The 20,098-nt window shown below is 46.8% G+C and overlaps 1 protein-coding gene across 1 annotated transcript in view; it reads left to right on the forward strand.

Moving 5' to 3' along the window:
• Positions 1-20,098, forward strand: part of DGLUCY (D-glutamate cyclase) — a 47,445-nt gene that overhangs the window by 15,313 nt on the left and 12,034 nt on the right. Inside the window, 5 exon segments of the mRNA XM_058740027.1 lie at positions 887-1,009; positions 4,220-4,423; positions 10,546-10,806; positions 14,475-14,574; positions 19,134-19,292. Coding sequence (XP_058596010.1) covers positions 887-1,009; positions 4,220-4,423; positions 10,546-10,806; positions 14,475-14,574; positions 19,134-19,292 — 847 coding nt within the window.

Below are 20,098 nucleotides of genomic sequence, written 5' to 3' on the forward strand. Positions count from 1 at the left end.
GGGAAGCAGGTGGTAGAGAGTGACAGCACAGCTATGTGTCCCGGGACTTGAGCTGAGAGCAACCTCTAATCCAGGCTGTTGGTCAGCAGCGTATTTAGCAGGGGAAGGCTTTGTTCCAAATGTTCACTTCAACTGATCCCCAGGGTATTAACTCAGTCTGAGAGTGAGTGAGCAGATCCAAGAGTGACAGCTGTCCAGGCCTCTTTGTGGTTCTCAGAGGACCTGGTGAGAACCTGGGATTGGGTCTTGGGTGAGAGTCAAAGCTCAGTGTAACTGAATTTGCTCAACTGTGTAAAACGAGCCAATCAGACAAAACCTGCTTTCTCTAAAGATTCAATCAACAGCGGGGCCACCTTCCTCTTAGAAAGATGATCTCAGGACCCCCCAAAGCAAAGTGCATTGATGAATCATTGAATTGTCTTCTCCTCGGTGGGCTTGGGTTGGCCCAACACATCCATCTTTGCTGTCCTCATGAGCCTTCTGATGCCAGACCATCAGTAAGGGTGCTGTTGGTGGTTAAGCAACAGAGTTTAGGTCTGCGTTATGTGACTCAGCTTGTACCAAGATAAATGTGGGCTCACAAATGCTGGCTTGGTTAGCAACCTGCACAAGGTGCTGGGCTAAGTGCACCCAAGGCTCCTCCAGCAATCAAACCAGGGGTTTGAGGTTCTGTGTTCGGAAACTGTGCTACTCAGAATGGGCTAGAAGTTAGCAAGCGCCCTGGGTTGTTAAAGTCCCAATTCCTTTTCTCCAGTACCATCGACAGCAATCCTAGGACCAGAGTCTGTCTGGGAGAAAGAAGCATAAACCACTCAATGTGTGTCAACTTGGATGGGACCTACTAGGGCAGGATCCGATGGACTTCATTTTCTTTTTCCATTTGCAGAATGGTTGGGAATCAAAGATCTTTCTAGACCCGACTATGGGGAGCCTGTGGTGTGTCAGCCGGGGGACGTCCCAGTGTTCTGACCTTCTCCAATGACCAGCCTCGAAGCTGTCAGCAGCTGCAGTATGTCTGGGCTTATGGGGCACAATCACCATGACCCACGATGGAAACCAGTGGGGCTCTAGTTCTTGAAAGCATAGACTCACAGTGCAGTGATTTAAGAAATAGAGTCATAATGGGCTCCTGGGTGACTCAGTCAGTTGAGTGTCCGACTTTGGCTCAGGTCACAATCTCACAGTTTTTGAGTCCCCGCACTGCATTCGAGCCCTGCTCACGCTGACAGCGCAGAGGCAGCTTTGGATCCTCTGTCCCCCTTCCCTCTGCCCTTCCCCCACTCATGCTCTCTCAAAAATAAATAAACATTAAAAACAAAAAAGAAACAGAGTCACAAAACAGAACACAAAGCATACGGGTCTCACTGGCTTCCTTCTTCCCTTCTCAGGGCTGGGGTCTCACCAGCAGCTCGTCTCTCAGCCCAAGGATGCTTTGATTAAAATATTTCTCACTGCAGAGGGCTCCCAGCCCATTGTGATAGAATCTAGACCAATATTTAGCTTGACTCTCTGAGACATTTTGAAGGTGGGTGGGGCTTGTGAAAACAAGAGCGAAGGCAGAAGCACAGCTAAACACACCATTCCACATGGTGTTGGCAAGGTGCAGCGGGCCCCCCTCATCTTCATTTCTGCCTCGGGAGGTTTGTTACCCACAGTCAACTGCAGTCAAGAAGCAGGTGATCCTCCTTCCGACAAATCGTCAGAAGGTCAGTAGTGGCGTCCCACTCCATCACAATGCCTGCTGGTCACTCACCTCGCTTCATTCAGCTCTCACGCAGGCACGTTATCACCTCACATGATCACAAGAGGAAGAGTGCGTACAGTACCAGAAGGTATTTTTAGAAAGGGAGACCACATTCACATAACTTTTATTATAGTATATTGTTATAATTGCTCTATTATTAGTTAGCCTTCTTAATCCTACTGTGCCTAATTTATAAACTAAACTTTATCATAGGGATGTACATATAGGGAAAAACATAGTCTGTAGGGCTTGGTGCTATCCGCGGTTTCCTGTCCACGGGGGGTCTTGGAACAGATCTTCATCCGGCAGGACCTCCGTATTTGAAAGTGATGTATATACAGTCAGTTTATTTTTCCCCAAGTGTAGGATGCTATTACAACGAAGCGACACACGAGGGCGCCCTAACTAGCTCACAGTAAGGTAGGGATGTGATAAAACATTAACTATTGCAGTCTATTTCATAGACACTGGAAAATTCTAGCCAGGTCAGCCACACTCACACTACAATCCATAGAATTTAGTGTTACTTTAATTGATTTTGAAATCATTCATATAAGTTTAGCTATCAGAATGGCCTCATGACAGGGAAAGATTAATATGGTGATGAGATCCGTGGAATTCTATTATCTAACATTAAATGTATTAGGCACCTGCTATGTACCAGGCATGGACCCAGATCTTGGGAATAAAATGCTGCATGAGACAAGATGCAGTTCTCAGGGAGTGTGTGGTCATTTCTGAGTGTGTGTGTGCTCATGTGTGTTCACACATCCACACACGTGCAGTAAATATTGTCTAGCTCGGTGGCCTCGCTCCTCTCTGCCACCAGCCACAGGGGACACCCTGTTCTTCAGCAAACCCCAGCCCATTAGCGCTGGCTGGAAATAGCCTTTCTGACTGTAAATGATACCAAGTGACATCATTGGCTTAGGGATGACCTTGAATATTTCTGAGTTACAAAAGTCATGCTCAAACTTCAACATTTGAACTTCTCTCGGTGATAGATTAGTTGCTACACACCTCAAAGCTGGTGGGGAAAAACCCTGTGTCACCTTCTGAGCTGACTGTTCTGATGTGTACCTGGCATTAGAGTGATCAGTTTTAGATGCTGTCTAAAGTGATTACATTCATCAAAATCCTTAGTCCTTGCCTGTCTAAAAATTAAGTTAGAATGCTTTCTGCAGTTATCAGTAGGTTTTCCTTCTGAAGTGTTGACCAACTTAACTTTTGTTAAATCTGAAAAAAATGTGACTGTTTTCCGTGAAATTCGAAACATTTGTGCGTTGAGACACTCGAATTCTGAGATAAGTAAACAAAGGTCCCTCATCTCTGGGAGCATATAGCTGAGTAGGAGTGGAAGCACTCTAGGATAATAATGACAGTGAAGAAAGCAGAAGACGTAAATGAAGGACAGGAGGTATTAAGCACCTAAATGAGCCAGGCACAAAAGCATAGGACGAGTAAGATACCGTGCCTGATTCAGTGAGGCAAACCATCACTTATTGAAGGTTTACTCTGAACCACTTTGAGAAAACACTGTTATGTGCATTTTCCAGTTCTGACAACAAGCATCTGAAGCATTATCATTATGATATAGTTGAAGAAACGTGTTTAGAGAAGATAAAGTCTCATCTCCAACTCTGGCACACTAAAGCCAGTTCTTTATAACTATACTAGAGTGCCCGGGATTCACATTGCCCAGGATTTAGTGTGGGAGAGGCGTGTTGTTTTGTTTGTGTTTTGTTTTGAGGGAGGGAGGGTGCAAGAGAGAAGGTGTGAGTGGGGGAGTGGCAGAGGGAGAGAGAGGGAATCTTTTTTAAAAAATATTTTTAAAGTTTATGTATTTATTTTGAGAGAGAGGATGCAAGCAGGGGAGGGGCAGAAAGAGAGAGACTCTTAAGTAGGCTCCATGATCAGCACGGAGTCCAATGTGGGGCTCAATACCGCCACCCTGGGATCATAACCTGAGCTGAAATCGAGAGCCAGACACTCAACGGACTGAGCCCCTTTTTTTGGAGGGGGGAGGAGTTTTTTAAAGAACAAAGTTAGCATATACCAAATCAAAATAAAAGTCCTATGGGGAAAAAAGGAGGTATGTTCAGAGAGAGCTATTTATTAGCAAAGTACAGAAAGATGGCTTCATGCATTTTAAGAGTTCAGTAAGTACTTTCGGATACCCGTGGGATTAAATTGACGGAAATTCCTAGAGCCCTATCTGTAGCTATGGCTGTACCTCCCTTCTCCCTTCTTCCATACCCAACTCATCTTCACTTTCCTAAAAATTAGAGGAACTTGTTTGAGTGGGACTTGATTTAGCCATAAGACAGTTTTTTCTGACTTGGTGCAAGAAGCCGTGAAGCACTGTTGGCAGAGTCGATGCATGGTGCCATCTTGCCCGTCCGACAGTGGGCTAGATGAGAATGAACTGAGTCTAATGAAGTGAGTGCATTCAGGCCCTCTTGATGTGTGTTTCAGAGACCCCGCTGGCTTTCACCAGTGCACTGGGTTGCACAGTCATGACCAACCTGAAGAATACAGAGGCTCCACCCAGTTGTCTTACCCCTGAGGGAATTCCTGAGGTCCATCCCATTTCCCAAGATCCTTTGCACTACAGCATCGCATCGGCTTCAGCTGTTCAGAAGATTAGAGAACTGGAGACTATAATTGCCACAGACCCAGGTAAGAAACAAAGTGTTCACACCTTAATGACTTGGAGAAATTCATCAAGGAAGTAATGGTCAGTGAAAAAGGCAGCATGCAAAGTACATGCATCTATAGTACGAATTTTTTATGAAAAGAAGAATTTATTCCTCTTTATTTAACTAGCACTATCAAAGAGAAGAAGTTGCTGTTTTACCAAGAAAGTAGGCATAGCCTTGGGGCACCTGGGTGGCTCAGTTGATTAAGCGTCCAACTTTGGCTGAGGTCATGATCTCACGATTTGTGAGTTCAAGCCCCACATCGGGCTCTGTGCTGACAGTTCGGACCCTGGAGCCTGCTTCAAATTCTGTACCTCCCTCTCTCTTTGACCTTACCCTGCTCTCTCTCTCTCTCTCTCTCTCTGTCTCAAAACTAAATAAATATTTTTAAAAATTTAGGGGCACCTGGGTGGCTCAGTCGGTTAAGCATCTGACTTTGGCTCAGATTGATCTCATCGTTTGTGAGTTCAAGCCCCATATCGGGCTCTGCGCTGACAGCTCAGAGCCTGGAACCTGCTTCAGATTCTGTGTCTCCCTCTCTCTCTGATCCTCTCCTGCTCACACTCTGTGTGTCTCTCTCTCTCAAATATAAATAAACATTAAAAATTTTTTTAAAAAAAATTTTAAACAGATATTCAGAATCCAAACTTTTTTTTTTCCACACTCTTTAAAAAGTTACTTGAGAGTCATTAAGATACTTGTTTGAGTCGTCTTTCCCCTCCACCTCCACCTACATATACAAGGGTCAGCTGCCTAAATTCCCTCTTTGCCTCTACTGAGCATTCCCACAGTGTGATATTTTATTTTATTTTATTTTATTTTATTTTATTTTATTTTATTTTTTAACGTTTATTTATTTTTGAGACAGAGAGAGACAGAGCATGAACCGGTGAGGGTCAGAGAGAGGGAGACACAGAATATGAAACAGGCTCCAGGCTCTGAGCTGTCAGCACAGAGCCCAACGCGGGGCTCAAACTCATGAGCCGTGAGATCATGACCTGAGCCAAAGTCGGCCGCTTAACCGACTGAGCCACCCAGGCGCCCCCACAGTGTGATTTTTTAAAAATGTTTATACTGTGTATGAATCCCCCAAAAATGCACCAAAATTCTAATGTTGATGATCTCTGGGTAGTTCGACTATGAATAATTTTGGGGGGTTTTTATTTATGTTTTTTTTCCCCAAAATTGTCAACACTAAAGATAAGAGGGACTTTGGAAGGTGAGTTTATTAATTGGGCACATTGCCAGCAGGACTCAGTTGGGACCGGGTAGGTAAGAAAAGAGGGAGTATGGTTCCTAGGTAGTCAACTGGCACCGTTTAAACAAGTCACCCCTGGGTTTCAGTGTCCCTAATCCCATCTTTTTGTGCCATTGCCCTGAGGTTGGGTGCAGAATAGGCTGTGCTGGGCAACAGAGGTGGGGGCGGGGGGCTGGGTTGCCACTCACTTGCAGATGCTGGAAGGGCAGGACCCTGCAAGAGACAGCCTCACAAGAGTTTGGAAGCAACATGTATATTGTATATTGAGTCTCAGAGAAAGGACATTCCTTCTATGGCTTGCGGCCTGCTGGCTTCCTAGACATGAGACCCACTAGAGGTCTTCTGGTTGCAAGTAGGAGGAGGTGGGCTGTAAGCCAGTCGAGGGGCTTTTCTCTTTCCCCTGCAGCACCGTTTGTTAAGAGCCAAAGGTCTAATTTTTAAACATACGACCAGCAGAGGGCGCTGATGTGCATGGAAATTCCATCAATTTGCTGGCTAGTGCTCCCCAGAGAATTAAGGTGCAGCCTTCCCAGCTGCTCTCCCCGTATGTTAAAAGCTTTGACACATTTCAGGGCGCCTGGGTGGCTCAGTTGATTAAGCCATTAAGCGTGATCTCATGGTTTGTGGGTTTGAGCGCTACATCCAGCTCTGTGCTGACAGTGCGAATCCTGCTTGGGATTCTCTCTCTTCCTCTCTGCCCCTCCTCTGTGTTCTCTCTTTTTCTCTCAAAATAAATAAATTTTTTAAAAAAATTTAAAAGCTTTGACACATTTCATCTTATTGAATTCTTCCAGTGACCCTATGAGACAGCTATTATTAACTTTAACAGATGAGGAAACTAAGGCATGTAAGGTTAAGAAACTTGCCCAAGTCCACCTAGCTAGCAGATGGTCGGGGCAGATATTGAATCCACGCTAACAGACTCCAAAGCCCACGATCAACAAATGTTGGATAAATTGGAATTTGAGTTTAAATCGTATATCATGGTCCCCCTGGGCCAGTTAAAACAGTGCTCTGGTCTCTCCTGGCTCACACCCCATTTCTTCTGCACCTTCTCATGGGCTGTAATTCTAGACTTGGGAGCTCTTTGTACTTTTAATGTCTGGTGAAGGCATATAGTGGTCTCCCTGCTGGCCCATCTGATCCCTGTTTCCTAAACAGATACCTGGATTGATGGTGGTGGGTCCCCTGTGGAGAGCAGAGGGGTAAGGTCAGCCTGGAGACATCGACCCTCCTGGCCAAAGTCCCAGCACCTAGACAGAACTGATGACAGTAACATCAGTACAGAGAGCAGCAGCTGGGCAGAGTCATAGAGCAGCCAGCCAGGGTGCCTTTTTATGTTAAATAATACTGTGGCCAAAAATCAAATAGTTCCAGGACCAGTAACCAGCCTTAAAAATGTCTGATCTCAGGGTGCCTGGGTCGCTCAGTCAGTTGAGTGTCTGACTATTTATTTTGGCTCAGGTCATGGTCCCAGGGCTGTAGGATTGAGTCCAATGTTGGACTTTTTGCAGAGCATGGAGCCTACTTAAGATTCTCTCACTCTCTCCCTCTGCGCCTCTCCCCAGCTCATGCTCTCTCTTTCTCTCTAAAATTAAAAAAAAAAAAAAAAAAAAAGTCTTCTCTCTCCCCTGGGTTTGGGATCAAAGGTCTACAGTAGCAAAATTTCCTTCAAAACCACAGGGCATAGCTTTTTGATTTTTTGTATGTCTGTTAGGTTGTTTGTTCATTCATTCATTCATTCATTGGTTCTGCAAAGAGTATGGTTTCGTTTACATATAAACCCACAGTAAATTTGAGATCTATACCTATCACAGGTGCACCTTTAAGGACATATGTATATATGGAGTTGAATGCTTATGGCTATATATATATATATATATATAGAGAGAGAGAGAGAGCACCTCTTACATAGTTGGTCTCCTGGGTGGATTTTTTTTTTTTTTAATTTCTGCAATACTTTCTCCCTCACAAACATTCTTATCCAGGCTATATCTCTTCCACTCAGCACAAGGGTCATAAGGGAAGATGAATTATTAACTCTGCCATTAGCTCAGATAAAAAAGTAAGTGGGAAGTAAATTTACTGTAGACCCAGCACACCCTAACTTACTAAGAATGACCTAGGAGGTCATCCACAAAGCCCCCCTTCGGTGCTTAGTCAGACTGTGTCAAGGTTTGAAGCATGAGGGTTGGGGGAAAGGCAGATTCATGACTGTCCGGATGTGCCAGTACGGTCTATTAAGGAACATCTTTAATCCCCAAGAACAATAGATGCTTTTGATTCCTACTATATTACATAAGCAGATACAAGATTAATGGTGGTATACTGAGCATTACTCACTATTCAAGCCACTCAGTCATTTTTGAGACGACGTTGGCTTGCATTTGAGGTGCCTGGAGAATATGAAGGAACACAGGGTTCATAGCGATGATGCTTCTCTCATAATAAAATCATCACAAATGATGAAATCATACACTGCTCTAAATTTGACAAAGTTCTCTCTCTCTCCTCCTCTCACTTTTGTTATCACATCCTATGAAATAGGTTACATTCCAATTTCTTTCTTTAAAAATGTTCTTCTTTCCTTTCACCAACAGCAGTTCATACTCGTTGGAGAAGCATCAGAAAATATATGAATGTAAACAGGCAGTAAAGATGACCAGAATCGGGGCACCTGGGTGGCTCAGTCGGTTTGTGAGATCGAGCCCCCCGACTCAGGCTCTGTGCTGACAGTGCAGAGCCTGTTTGGGGTTCTCTCTCTCCCTCTCTCTCTCTGCCCCTTCTCTGCTCTCTCTCTCTCTCTCTCAAAAGAAATAAATAAACATTAAAAAAATTACCAAAATCTCATCCCAATGAACCATTATCAGCCATTCAATATTTGCCCTTAAAGTCTTTTACTTCAGTCTTAAACCTGTAAGACTGAAGAAATATATAGAGAGAAAGAATATATATATATATATATATATTCTTTCTCTCTATATATAAACAAATTGTAAATATATTTTTCCTTTTATATTGCAAACATCCTTCCATGTCATTAGCTTTCTACAACATCCTTTCTAATGTTTGCCTAGAATTCCATTTGAGGAATGTGCCACCATTTATATTATTATCCTGTCACTTGGCACTACAAACAAGGCTGTGATGAACGCCTTCTGACTATGTGTGTGGACCCCCCCACAATCACTTTATGAGGGTAAATTCCTACACGTGAATTGCTGGTGCCACTAGAATGTGCCAATCTAAGGTCAAAGCGCCCTCCAGACAAATGTTCAGTTGGTGCTCCTACTGGAGGTATGTGAAGGGCCCTTTCCCTGCACCCTCCTCCACCTGGACCTCCCCACCCCCCCATGCTCCACTAGGAAACTGAGGTCTGGAGCAATCCAGGGATGAGGCCAAGGTCACACAGCTACCATGTTCCGACACCTGGGCTTGAATGGAAGTTTCCGGATTCTAAGTCTGGAACTGTCTCCCCACAACAGAAAGCCCAACCCTGTGTCCCTTCATGTTCTCCAGGCAGCTCAAGGCCGAGCTGACCTCCTCTGGCTGCATCCCTCAGCCCACCTCTCGTTTCAGCCACAGCTTGTGGGGGAAGTTCTGAGCCACATCCTGCCTTTACGGGGCACAGATATGCTCTGGGGTGCCCTGAATACGGACAGGGTCATGATGAAATGTGACAGGCCCTGGGAGGCTGTGCTGCTCAGTTGGGACCAGGTTGACAGTCACCAGTAGGCATCACAGCAGATGCCGTTGGCGCCCCACCTGTCTCCCCTGCCCCCAGGAGTTCACCTGCTGCTGCAGTGGGGGGTTCCCAATGGGACAGCTTCCCCACTTAGGCTCACATCTCTCTGTGCTCCACCTGAGCATGTCCTTGTACCTCCAGACCCCCTCCAGCACAGCAGGCACAGCCCCGGGTGATGGGGAGTTTATGTCCTGATGGGTAACCTGCACCCAGCAGGGGACAGGGGCAGGTGCCTCAATGCCCAGTCTCCCTGTCCTCTGGCAGGACAGTCCTGAGGTGTGTACCCCATGGTTTCCTAGAGCATCTCCAGCGGGATCAGGCCCCAGCTGCCTTTGGAGTTGATTTGCTCACTCACACATTCTTTAGCGGCTTTTCTCCCTTTTTTCACACTTCTTCCATCTTCGGACTTCATGTTCCTGGGCTCACTTCCCACTGAAATCCCTGCCCCCAAGTCCGTGTCTCAGGGCCTTCTTCTGGTGACTCCCCGACGAGGGCAGCCCCATTGCCTCTCCTCCTTTGACGTTCTTGTACGAGTTAGGATTTGCTAAGACCACGATAATAAATTGACCCCAAGATGCTTTCCTTAAATACAGTACAAGTGTGTGGCTCTCACGCAACTGTCCAGGGCAGGCCTTCCCAGGTGAGTGTTCGGGTTCAGCAGGAAGGGGGACCTGCCCCCACCGGAAGCTCTGCCATCACACCCCGTGACCCCCAGCAGGCGCTGGTTGTCGCACCCCAGCACCCGAGAAGGGGGGTAGGCAAGGAGGTGTGTGGCAGGCCCAGAGGGGGTGCACATGACTTCCATTCACATTCCCTTTGACCCTCTCCGAATGCTGCAGAGAGAACCCAGTCCTGTGCCCTCCCCCTCCCCCACCCCCACTAACTGGAATTGCTGCTGGGCAGAGGTTTACCGGCTACCCTTTGTGAGAGGGGACAGAGGAGAAGGCATTCCAGGGAACCACCGGCAGTCTCTGCCACAACCCTCAAATCCACGTGAGAAACAAAAGGAAATCAAAAACCAAACCGCTGTTTGCATAAGCTCCTACTCAAAACACAATGACGTTGTTTTATGATTTTTTTTTTTTCCAAATAATTTTAGGCCACCGGAGGATCGGGCACCTGCTCTGTAAAAATGAGCTGCTGAGGGCCTCCCTGTCACTGTCCCACGCCCGCTCGGTGCTCGTCACCACCAGCTTCCCCACTCACTTCAGCCATGAGCCCCCAGAAGAGACAGACGGCCCATCAGGAGCCATTGCTCTGGCCTCCTGCCTACAGGCCTTGGAGAAGGAGGTCTCCGTGATCGTTGACCTGAGAGCTTCCGGTTTGTTCAAGAAACTTGTTGAAGATGCCGTTGAGCAAGGTAAGCAGCGAGATGAGGGCAGTCCATTTCCCCAAGGGGACCTCCGCGGGCAGAGGGTGGGGGTCAGCGTGTGTGGAACTCCTGCCCAGCACCCAGCACAGGGCTGTGCACTGGGCAGGGGCGTTTGTCGTAAAGCTCAGAACAACTCTCTGGTATAAGCAGCATTATGTCCGCGTTTTATGGATGAAGAGGCTGAGCCTCTGAGAAGTCCAGGTGATTTCCCCGGGTGGGAATGGTGAGCTGGGGTTTGAACCCCGGTCCTTCAGGCTCCAGGTCCCACGGTCCCACTGTGCACCTGCTCCCCTCCCTACAAGAGCCCTGGTGACCTGCAGAGGACTCAGCAACCCTGGCCAGCCCTGGACCCCTGCCCCCCAGTCAGAGGCGGGATAGTCAAGAACAGAGTAGCCGAAGGGCTTAGGTGGCAGAGTCCCTCCCGGGGGCCGCATGGGTGGGGATGCCCCATGCTGCACAGGTTCCCAGAGCACCCAGGTGGCACGAGAGCTGCAAACAGTGCTGGGGTGAGGCTGTGCTGCTGATGTCTGTGCACCACGATCGGCCTGGGGGGCACTGTGAGCAAGTCTCTTCACCTGTCCTACCTTCCACAGGTGGTGTTTGGGCATCAGCTGGGAGCCTGGTGCTCTACCCTGCTTCCCATTGCCTACCTCTCTGTGTTCTGTAGAGACACATTTTTTCCTTTTAGCCTCTAAAAAGGGCTTCAATGAAGCTCTTCGTGAAGATGAAAAAATTCTGGAGAGGGATGGTGGGGTGCTCGTCAAACAACATTGCGAATGTATTCGATGCCGGGCAAATGCACATGTAGAAATGACTAAGAGAGTAAACTCTACATTATGTATTTTACCAAAATTACATCTTTTTAAAAGTTTTTAAAAGAGTGCAGGTTGGAGCCTCGGGGTGAGAAATCCATTAGCCACACAAATGGAGAAGTCAAGTAGACAGATCTACGAGTCAAGGTCAGGAGAGCAGTCTGGGCTGGAAAGATAAATCGGAGAGCAGTTGGCATATTGATGGTCTTTTAAGTCCAGACACAGGGTGAGATCACCGAGGGAATACAAGATGGAGAAAAGGGCCCAGGATTGCCCCCCTGGGACGCTCCCCAGGGAGAGGCTAAGGAGAAGAGGGGGAGCCAGCAGGGAGATGGAGAAGGGAGTAGCTGCCCTGAGGACAGAGGAAAACTTACCGACTGTGTTGTCAACACGGAGAAGGGACGGGCTGCGGTGGCAGCCACCACCAACAGGCTGGCAGTCTTTTTTCCATCTGACAGCCGGGTCCGGTATTTTTAGCCGCGCGCGTTCCCAGAAGCAGGTCTGCTCTCTGCTCACCTGCTCGCTGGCTCCAACTCCGGCGGCACAAGAGCTCAGAACTGGGGCTCGCTCAGCCGGGCGGGTTAGCAGGTGGAATCTACTGTGTTAGGTTGTGCAGAAATTTCATTACATGTGGACGAAGAAAGCAAAAGAGATTTGGCCCTTTTGATGAAAACTATTTCGGTTCTTTTTATAACCAAAGGCTGCACATGTTTAAAGAAGAAAGAGCTTAGTCATTTCTTCCCCGTCTTGAGCGTAAATGGACCAAACTGATAAATTGGTACTTCGTAGCTCAGGTGCAGGTTCTCATCTTGCCCTGACATTCCTTTGCAGGGGCTCTTTCTGTGTGCCCCCCTCTTGGAGGTATATTATGTGCCCCGCCCTGTTTGGCCCCTGGTACCCCTTCTTACAGGAATCCTGTATCCTTGATCCAACGTCAAGAAAGTAAGAAACCACCAGCCTTAACTTAGCACCTACTATGCACCAGCCTCCCCCAGCTCAGTGCTTGGCACATATCCTATCACTGCATCCACAGCACTCCTGGGGGCAGAGAGCATGATTAACCCCATTTGCAGAGGAGGAAACTACAACTAAGGGAATTTCTGTGACTTGTCCAAGATCACACAGCTAGGAACGTAGCTTCCCACCCAGGGGTGTTTTAGTCAGTCTTCGTGCCGGGCCACCAGGCTGCTCCTCACAGCACAGAAAGGGGCTGGATCTTTCAGCCTGCTGTGACCACACCCCGTGACCCCTCCCTGCCCGTTCCCTGGTCTGCCCCATGTAGAATGTGCTCAGTGAGTTTCCCTTAGTGGACTGACTGCCCTCCTCTTGTCTTTCCCCCTTAGACATGGGGTGGGGCTGGAGAGAGAGGTTGGAGGGAGGCCCTTTAGGGTCTCTGACAATGATTCTGGCCCCTCCACTCACCGTGGCAGTTCCCAAAGGGCTTGGGGCAACAACACGGTGAAGCTGGGCCATCCCGAATCCACATTTATTATACAAGCACGAGGTCGTAACATAGACCTTACCTGGGCTGGGTTTAGGTGAGGGGTGTGAGGGGCTGATGACGGAGATTATGACACCCCCTCTGGTCCACAGAGCAGTTTGGGGGGTCCTGCAGAACCAGTGGGACCATGAGTGCTGGGTCCTATCCCTGTCGCAGGCCCTCTGTTAGGCGTCTCAAGCTCTGCGGGGAGACCTCATCCTGGGCCAGTGAAGGCGCATGGATTCCACCCCAAACTGCTGTGAGGTCTTAGTTAAAGAAAATCAAGTCAATTTTATTTTTATTTATTTATTTTTTTAAGAAAGATCGAACTAGTTTCAATCTATCCCAAGTAGGAGACTTTTTTTTTTTTTTAATGTTTACTTATTTTTTGAGATTCAGAGAGAGACAGAGCTCGAGCCGGGGAGAGGCAGAGAAAGAAAGAGACACAGAATCTGATGCAGGCTCTAGGCTCTGAGCTGTCAGCACAGAGCCTGAAGCGGGGCTAGAACTCATGAAACCATGAGATCACGACCAGAGCAGAAACCAAGGGTCAGATGCTTAACCGACTGAGCCACCAGCTGCCCCAAGTCAGTTTTATTTTAATTTGGAATTTGTGTGTGCTTCCCGCATATTCTACAATAATATGTATTATTATTGTAATTAGAAAAGGTGCCGTTTTTGAGAGTCAAACTCACTTTTGGAAATCACTCTACTATCAGTAGCTAACTCCAGGCCCAGACTCTGGGACCTCTCCTCTGTTGTTCTCGAACTTCCCCAAGGGTGTGCAGGGAGGGGAGGGTGGGGACCAGATGAGAACTTAGGGTGGAAACTGAGGTCGTGACACTGACCTCCATGTTCAGCTTTGCCTAAGTTATTTAGCATCTCCGAGCCTCAGTTTCCCTCTTCTGTAAAATGGGATTCATAATGGTTCTTATCACATAGAATTGTTGTGCCAGTTAAATGAAAGCATGCATATCACATACTTAGTGGAGAGCTGCCTCCCTGTCACCTGGGCACCTAAATATGTCCTCAGCACTCACAAGGACAGTGAGCCAGAATAGGCCTCCGATCACATGGTGTTATGGACATCTACATGCAGCCTATTTGCTAGCCCACAATATTGGTGCCACTAGCCCAGTTCCACTCAGGGTCACACACTCCACCAGCCCTGGGGTTTACTCACGACTAAAAGGAAGCAAGTATTTTTGCATCCAGGTCTTGGCTTTCCTAACAAAGTATTCTACAGGTAGGTGCTGCTCACCCATGATGATGATCCTCTCCAAAGAAGCTTTTGAAAAGCCAACATGAATTTCCAAAATGCAGCACTAGAGCTGATGCGTCCACCCTTTGCCTTTACTTTCAAGGGGTCCTGAAGACACAGATCCCCATATTAACTCTCCAAGGTGAATCAGCGGGAGCTGCTCAGGCATTTCTCTGCAAAGATGGGGACCCCAAGTCACCCAGGTATGTATGTCACCTCCCAGTGTGAGTGGTGGTGGTGGAAAAGCCCACACGCTATTAACTTTGACAACTCCAGAGAGGACAGAACCTCGGGGTTCTGATGGGCCAGGCTGGAGGGTCTCAAGCTGTACTAGGGGCTTCTCAGAGGGTCTCTGGGAGTGGCAGGTCCCTGAGAGATGGCATGTCTTCTCCGTAGAGGGAGACAATAGGACAATTATAAAAAACAAAACCTTAACAGTTTCTCAAACTGGGTCATGATCCATCAGAGGGCAGTGAATCACTTCAGTGGGGGTAACCAGCACCTTCGGAAGGTGAAACAGAAATAGAAATACCATTGTATGTTTTAAGTCATCATGTTAAGTACTGTCATGAAACTTTATGGAAGTGTGTGTGCCTTTTTAATGTTCATTTTTGAGAGACAGAGACAGAGTGTGAGTGGGGGAGGGGCAGAGAGAGAGGGAGACACAGAATCCGAAGCAGGTTCCAGGCTCTGAACTGTAAGCATAGAGCACGATGTGGGTCTCAAACTCACAAACTGTGAGATCATGACCTGAGCCAAAGTCAGACGCTTAACTGACTGAGCCACCCAGGTGCCCCCAAGTATGTGTATTTTTTTTTTTACTGTGTGTTATGATCAAACATTTTGAAAAATACATTTTTATTGTAGGTAGGGATGAATTTCAGATCTTATAATTTTTAATACCGTGTTCTGCAAACGTTTTTGACAAAAGTAATACATAATACATTTTGCATTGCAAAACGGTACACACGCATGCACACACAACTAGAACAGAAGATTCAAAAAACAGTATTTTCTGACATTTTCTATTCCAGTCTGTTCTATTCTGTTCTTCGGTATTCTATTTTACTTTTCTGGAAATGCTGACGTGGCCTAATTTATTTCACAACCCACTAATGAGTGTCCCATTAGAACTTAAAAACACTGACTTAATAGGCCTGGAGGGCATAGCTTTACTGCACGTCACAGCAGAATTTGGTGATCATAATGACAACCCTGAGTCACCAATGAAAAGTTCAATCATGGAGCTGATATGCTACTTAAAGCTGCAAGAACATGTATGGTTCATATTAGAGATGTTTCTATTCTGCAAACAGTTGGCATATAAACAAAGCTCCGGATCTCTGGGAAGAAGCTGGAACATTCTCTTGTGTGGGTTCCCCCCGATGGCAGTTAACACAGGTGCTGCTTTGTTTGCTGAGCGGAGAGAGGGTTCTGCTCTTTGGAGAAGATGCATTAACTCTTTCCAGGGAACAGGCTTCCCAGGAGTGGATTACTTCTCACTGTAGCTAAATGGACCCTGCAGGCCTAGGGAAAAAAAAAAAAAAATCCACCTTCATGAGGTATATAACTGAATTCTCCTGGGGGGAAGATCCAGAAATGGTGTTCTCCCTGCAGAACAGAGAATGTGTTAATCTCAATTGGAGGTCTTGTTGTAAACAGCTTTTTCAACGATATTGATACAGATCTAGAGGAAATTCAGGGTCAAAGCTCTTTCCTCCTGGGGCGCCTGGGTGGCTTAGTCAGTTAAGCGTCCGACCCTTGGTTTCAACTCAAGTCATGATGTCACAGTTCATGGGTTTGAGCCCTGCATCAGGCTCCACACTGACAGCGCAGAGACGTCTTGGGATTCTCTGTCTCCCTCTCTCTCTCTCTCTCTGCCCTTTCCTGCTCACTCTCTCTGCCTCTCTCTCAAAATAAATAAATAAACTTAAAAAAAAAAAAAAAAGCTCCTTCCTTTTGTTGATTCTGCTTCTCAGCGGTTGCCTTTTTCTGCCGTGGACATGTAGCCTCAGGATTACATTCCAAAACCTGCCCGGTGGCCTATTCATCCAGGCATATATGATGTCACCACATTATGCACAACCAGAGGGCACAGACCAGGCATAAAGATTTTGTTTTTTAAAAACATGTACAGGGGCATCTGGGTGGCTCAGTCGGTTAAGTGTCCGACTTCAGCTCAGGTCATGATCTCGCAGACTGTGAGTTCAAGCCCCACATCGGGCTCTGTGCTGACAGCTCAGAGCCTGGGGCCTGCTTCAGACTCTGTGTCTCCCTCTCTCTGCCCTTTCCCTGCTCTCTCTCTGTCTCTGTCTCTCAAAAATAAATAAACATAAAATAATATTTTTAATAAAATAGAAATAAAAACATGTACAGAAAAAGCATTCAGAGCTTAGTGTTGTTTTTTTTTTACTGTAGTAAAATATACATAACATAAATGTTGCCACTTTAACCATTTTAGGTGTGCAGTTCAGTGGCTTTAAGGTGTATTCGCATTGTCGTGTGTCCATCTCCAGGACCTTTTCATCTCCCAAATGGCAATACTGTCCCCATTAAACAGTGACTTTCCATCCCCCACCCTGACCCCAACCCCTGACCCCAACCCTTCTACTTCCTGTCTCTATGAATCAACTGCTCTAGTACCTCATAAAGGTGAGATCCTACAGTATTCGTTCTTCTGTGATTGGCTGATTTCGGTCGGCAAATTATCCACAAGTTTCATCCATGTTGTAGCACGTGTCAGAATTTCTGTCCTTTTTGAGGACGCACCACTTTTGGTTCTTTGCTCGTCTGTCGGTGGGCACTGGGCTGCTTCTACCGTTCGCTTGGTGGGAACACCGCTGTCGTGAGCAAGGATGTGCAATATCTCTTGGAGACCCCGCTGTCCGTTCTTTTGTGGAATTTCTGGTTCGCGTGGTGATTCTATTTTACGTGTTTTGAGCGACCGCCACACAGTTTCCCATAGCAAAGATTTTTAAAATTTTTTAACGTCTACTTATTTTTGAGAGAGGGAGAGAGACAGAGCATGAGCGGCGGAGGGGCGGAGAGAGAGGAAGACACAGAATCCGGAGCAGGCTCCAGACTCTGAGCCGTCAGCACAGAGCCCGATGTGGGCTCGAACTCACAGACCACGAGATCATGACCTGAGCTGAAGTCAACGCTTAACCACCTAGCTACCCGTAGCAAAGATTTTTTTTTTTTAATTTTTTTTCAACGTTTTTTATTTATTTTTGGGACAGAGAGAGACAGAGCATGAACGGGGGAGGGGCAGAGAGAGAGGGAGACACAGAATCGGAAACAGGCTCCAGGCTCCGGTGGCGCAGTCGGTTAAGCGTCCGACTTCAGCCAGGTCACTATCTCGCGGTCCATGAGTTCGAGCCCCGCGTCAGGCTCTGGGCTGATGGCTTGGAGCCTGGAGCCTGTTTCCGATTCTGTGTCTCCCTCTCTCTCTGCCCCTCCCCCGTTCATGCTCTGTCTCTCTCTGTCCCAAAAATAAATAAAAATAAAATAAAATAAAGAACTCCGTCATGGGAGGATTTGCAGAGATAAAGAAGTGTGATTTTCATGTTTTTAAATTGGATAATCAAGACAGTATTTTCCTGGGGTGGGTGGGGGATAGGCTATATGGCGGTGGGCATTAAGGAGGACACTTGTGATGAGCACTGGGCATTGTAGATCAGTGATGAGTCACTGAATTCTACTCCTGAAACCAATATTGCCCTGTTAACTAACTAGAATTTAAATAAAAACTTAAAAATAGTGGAGAAAAAAGACAATATTCCTCCTAATAGTGATAACATCCACAACTACTACCACTTACCGTGCACTGAGTGGGTGCAGGGCCCTCTGCTAAGCACCTCTTGTGCATTTTCTCCACTATATTGTTGAAGCCTCTTTCAAACCCAGGGAAGTAGATATTGCAGGCACAGTGTCCAAAAATGAGGCCGAGGGAGGCTGCTTTCAGCCCTGTATGAGACAGGTCCCCTTGTCAGGTCATCCGAGGTAGCAAATGTGGGTCAGAGAGGTTAAGCACTTGGCCAAGGCCAGGAGCAGGAGGGTCTGGACTCAGAGCCTACACCATCTGATTCCATAGCCCACAAGCTTACCGCTGCTCCCTGTGCCTCTTATCTAATCTCCGTCTTGTATTAGATTCATTCGTCTTCCATTTCAACTCTTTTTTAAGTCTGTTTGTGTTTGTAAACCGCACAAGAACCTAGAAGAAGCCAGAAGTGGGCCAGGAGCGGCCAACGCTCCAAACCCTGGGTGCTGGTGCCCACTGGCTAGTGGAGATGGGGCAGGGCATCAGCAGCGTCAAGCACGTGACCCTGACCATTGGCCTTCTCAATCTCACAGCCTCTGACTCTAATGAACCGCTAGAGATTCTGATGAGATTTTTAGTGATCTGATCGAGGGGCACCTGGGTGGCTCAGTCAGTTAAGCATCTGACTCTTGGTTTCGGCTCAGGTCATGATCACACGGTTCCTGAGTTCCAGGCCCGAGTCTGGCTCTATGCTGACAGTGCAGAGCCTGCTTGGGATTTTCTCTCTCTGCCCCTCCCTCCTCTCAAAATAAACAAATAAACTTTAAAAAAAATGATCTGATCAACTAGCCCCCAGCACAGGCCGTGGCACACATAAATGTTGAGTCAAATTCTGTAGGAATGAAGGAATCAAAGAGAGCACAAGGGTCCTTCACACAAACACATGACCCACCAAGTCAGCCACACCCTCCATAAAGCCCCTATGCCCTTGCTTCCTGGCAGATTCGACCATCTGGTGGCAATTGAGTGCACAGGAAGGGCCGCCAATGGTAATTGCTATAATGCGAGGAAGATGAGCATCAGGCACTGGGTTGACCCCACTGATGATCTTTTCCTGGCAGCACAGAAGATTCCTGGAATCTCAGCTACTGGTAAGCGGGAGCACAGAGAATTCAACAAGAGCGTGTCTGCACTAAATGCCTTTTTAGTTGACTATTGACATGAAGGAGTTCTATGGGGTCCATAGTTTTTCTACTCCAGAGATGTTCTTTGTTTATTGTGATCTGTGTGGACAATAACAACATTATCACTTAGAAATCCAACATTCCCACAGCAAGAAAGGAAAATGATGCTTTAGCATATTCTATTCCCCCAACTCTAAAATATTAAAACTAATAGTAAAATAGGGGCACCTGGCTGGCTCAGTCAGTTAAGCATCTGACCCGGGTTTCGGCTCAGACCACGATCTATGGTTTTGTGGGTTAGAGCCCCGTGTCAGGCTGTGTGTGGCAGTGTGGAGCCTGCTTGGGATTCTCTGTCTCCTTCTCTCTCTGTCCCCTCCCCCACTCACACTGTCTCTTTCTTTCTCAAAATAAATAAACTTAAAAAAAAACTAATAGTAAAATAATAATAATAATAAAATCAAGGCATAACATATTCTTTTAGTCATGCAGGACCAATGCACCATGTATATACTGTGCTTCATCTTATAAGAGCTTTAGTTTTGAAATATATCTTGAATATACGATTAGCGCAATATTCCGATTGCTAATAATATAATGTGATCATTTGTGTTTGTACAGAACTTCATCGCTTTCAAAGAGGTTTCACATCCATATATTGTTGAAGCCTCTTTAAAACCCTGGGAAGGAGGTAAGGTAGAGTGTCCAAAAATGAGGCCTAGGGAGGTTCCTCATGGTCGCTGAGCCCATTAGTGTTGCTGGTAGAATTAGGAGTCCAGACTCCCA

The sequence above is a fragment of the Neofelis nebulosa genome, chromosome 7, assembly GCF_028018385.1.
Source record: "Neofelis nebulosa isolate mNeoNeb1 chromosome 7, mNeoNeb1.pri, whole genome shotgun sequence".
NCBI classification, from domain to species: domain Eukaryota; kingdom Metazoa; phylum Chordata; class Mammalia; order Carnivora; family Felidae; genus Neofelis; species Neofelis nebulosa.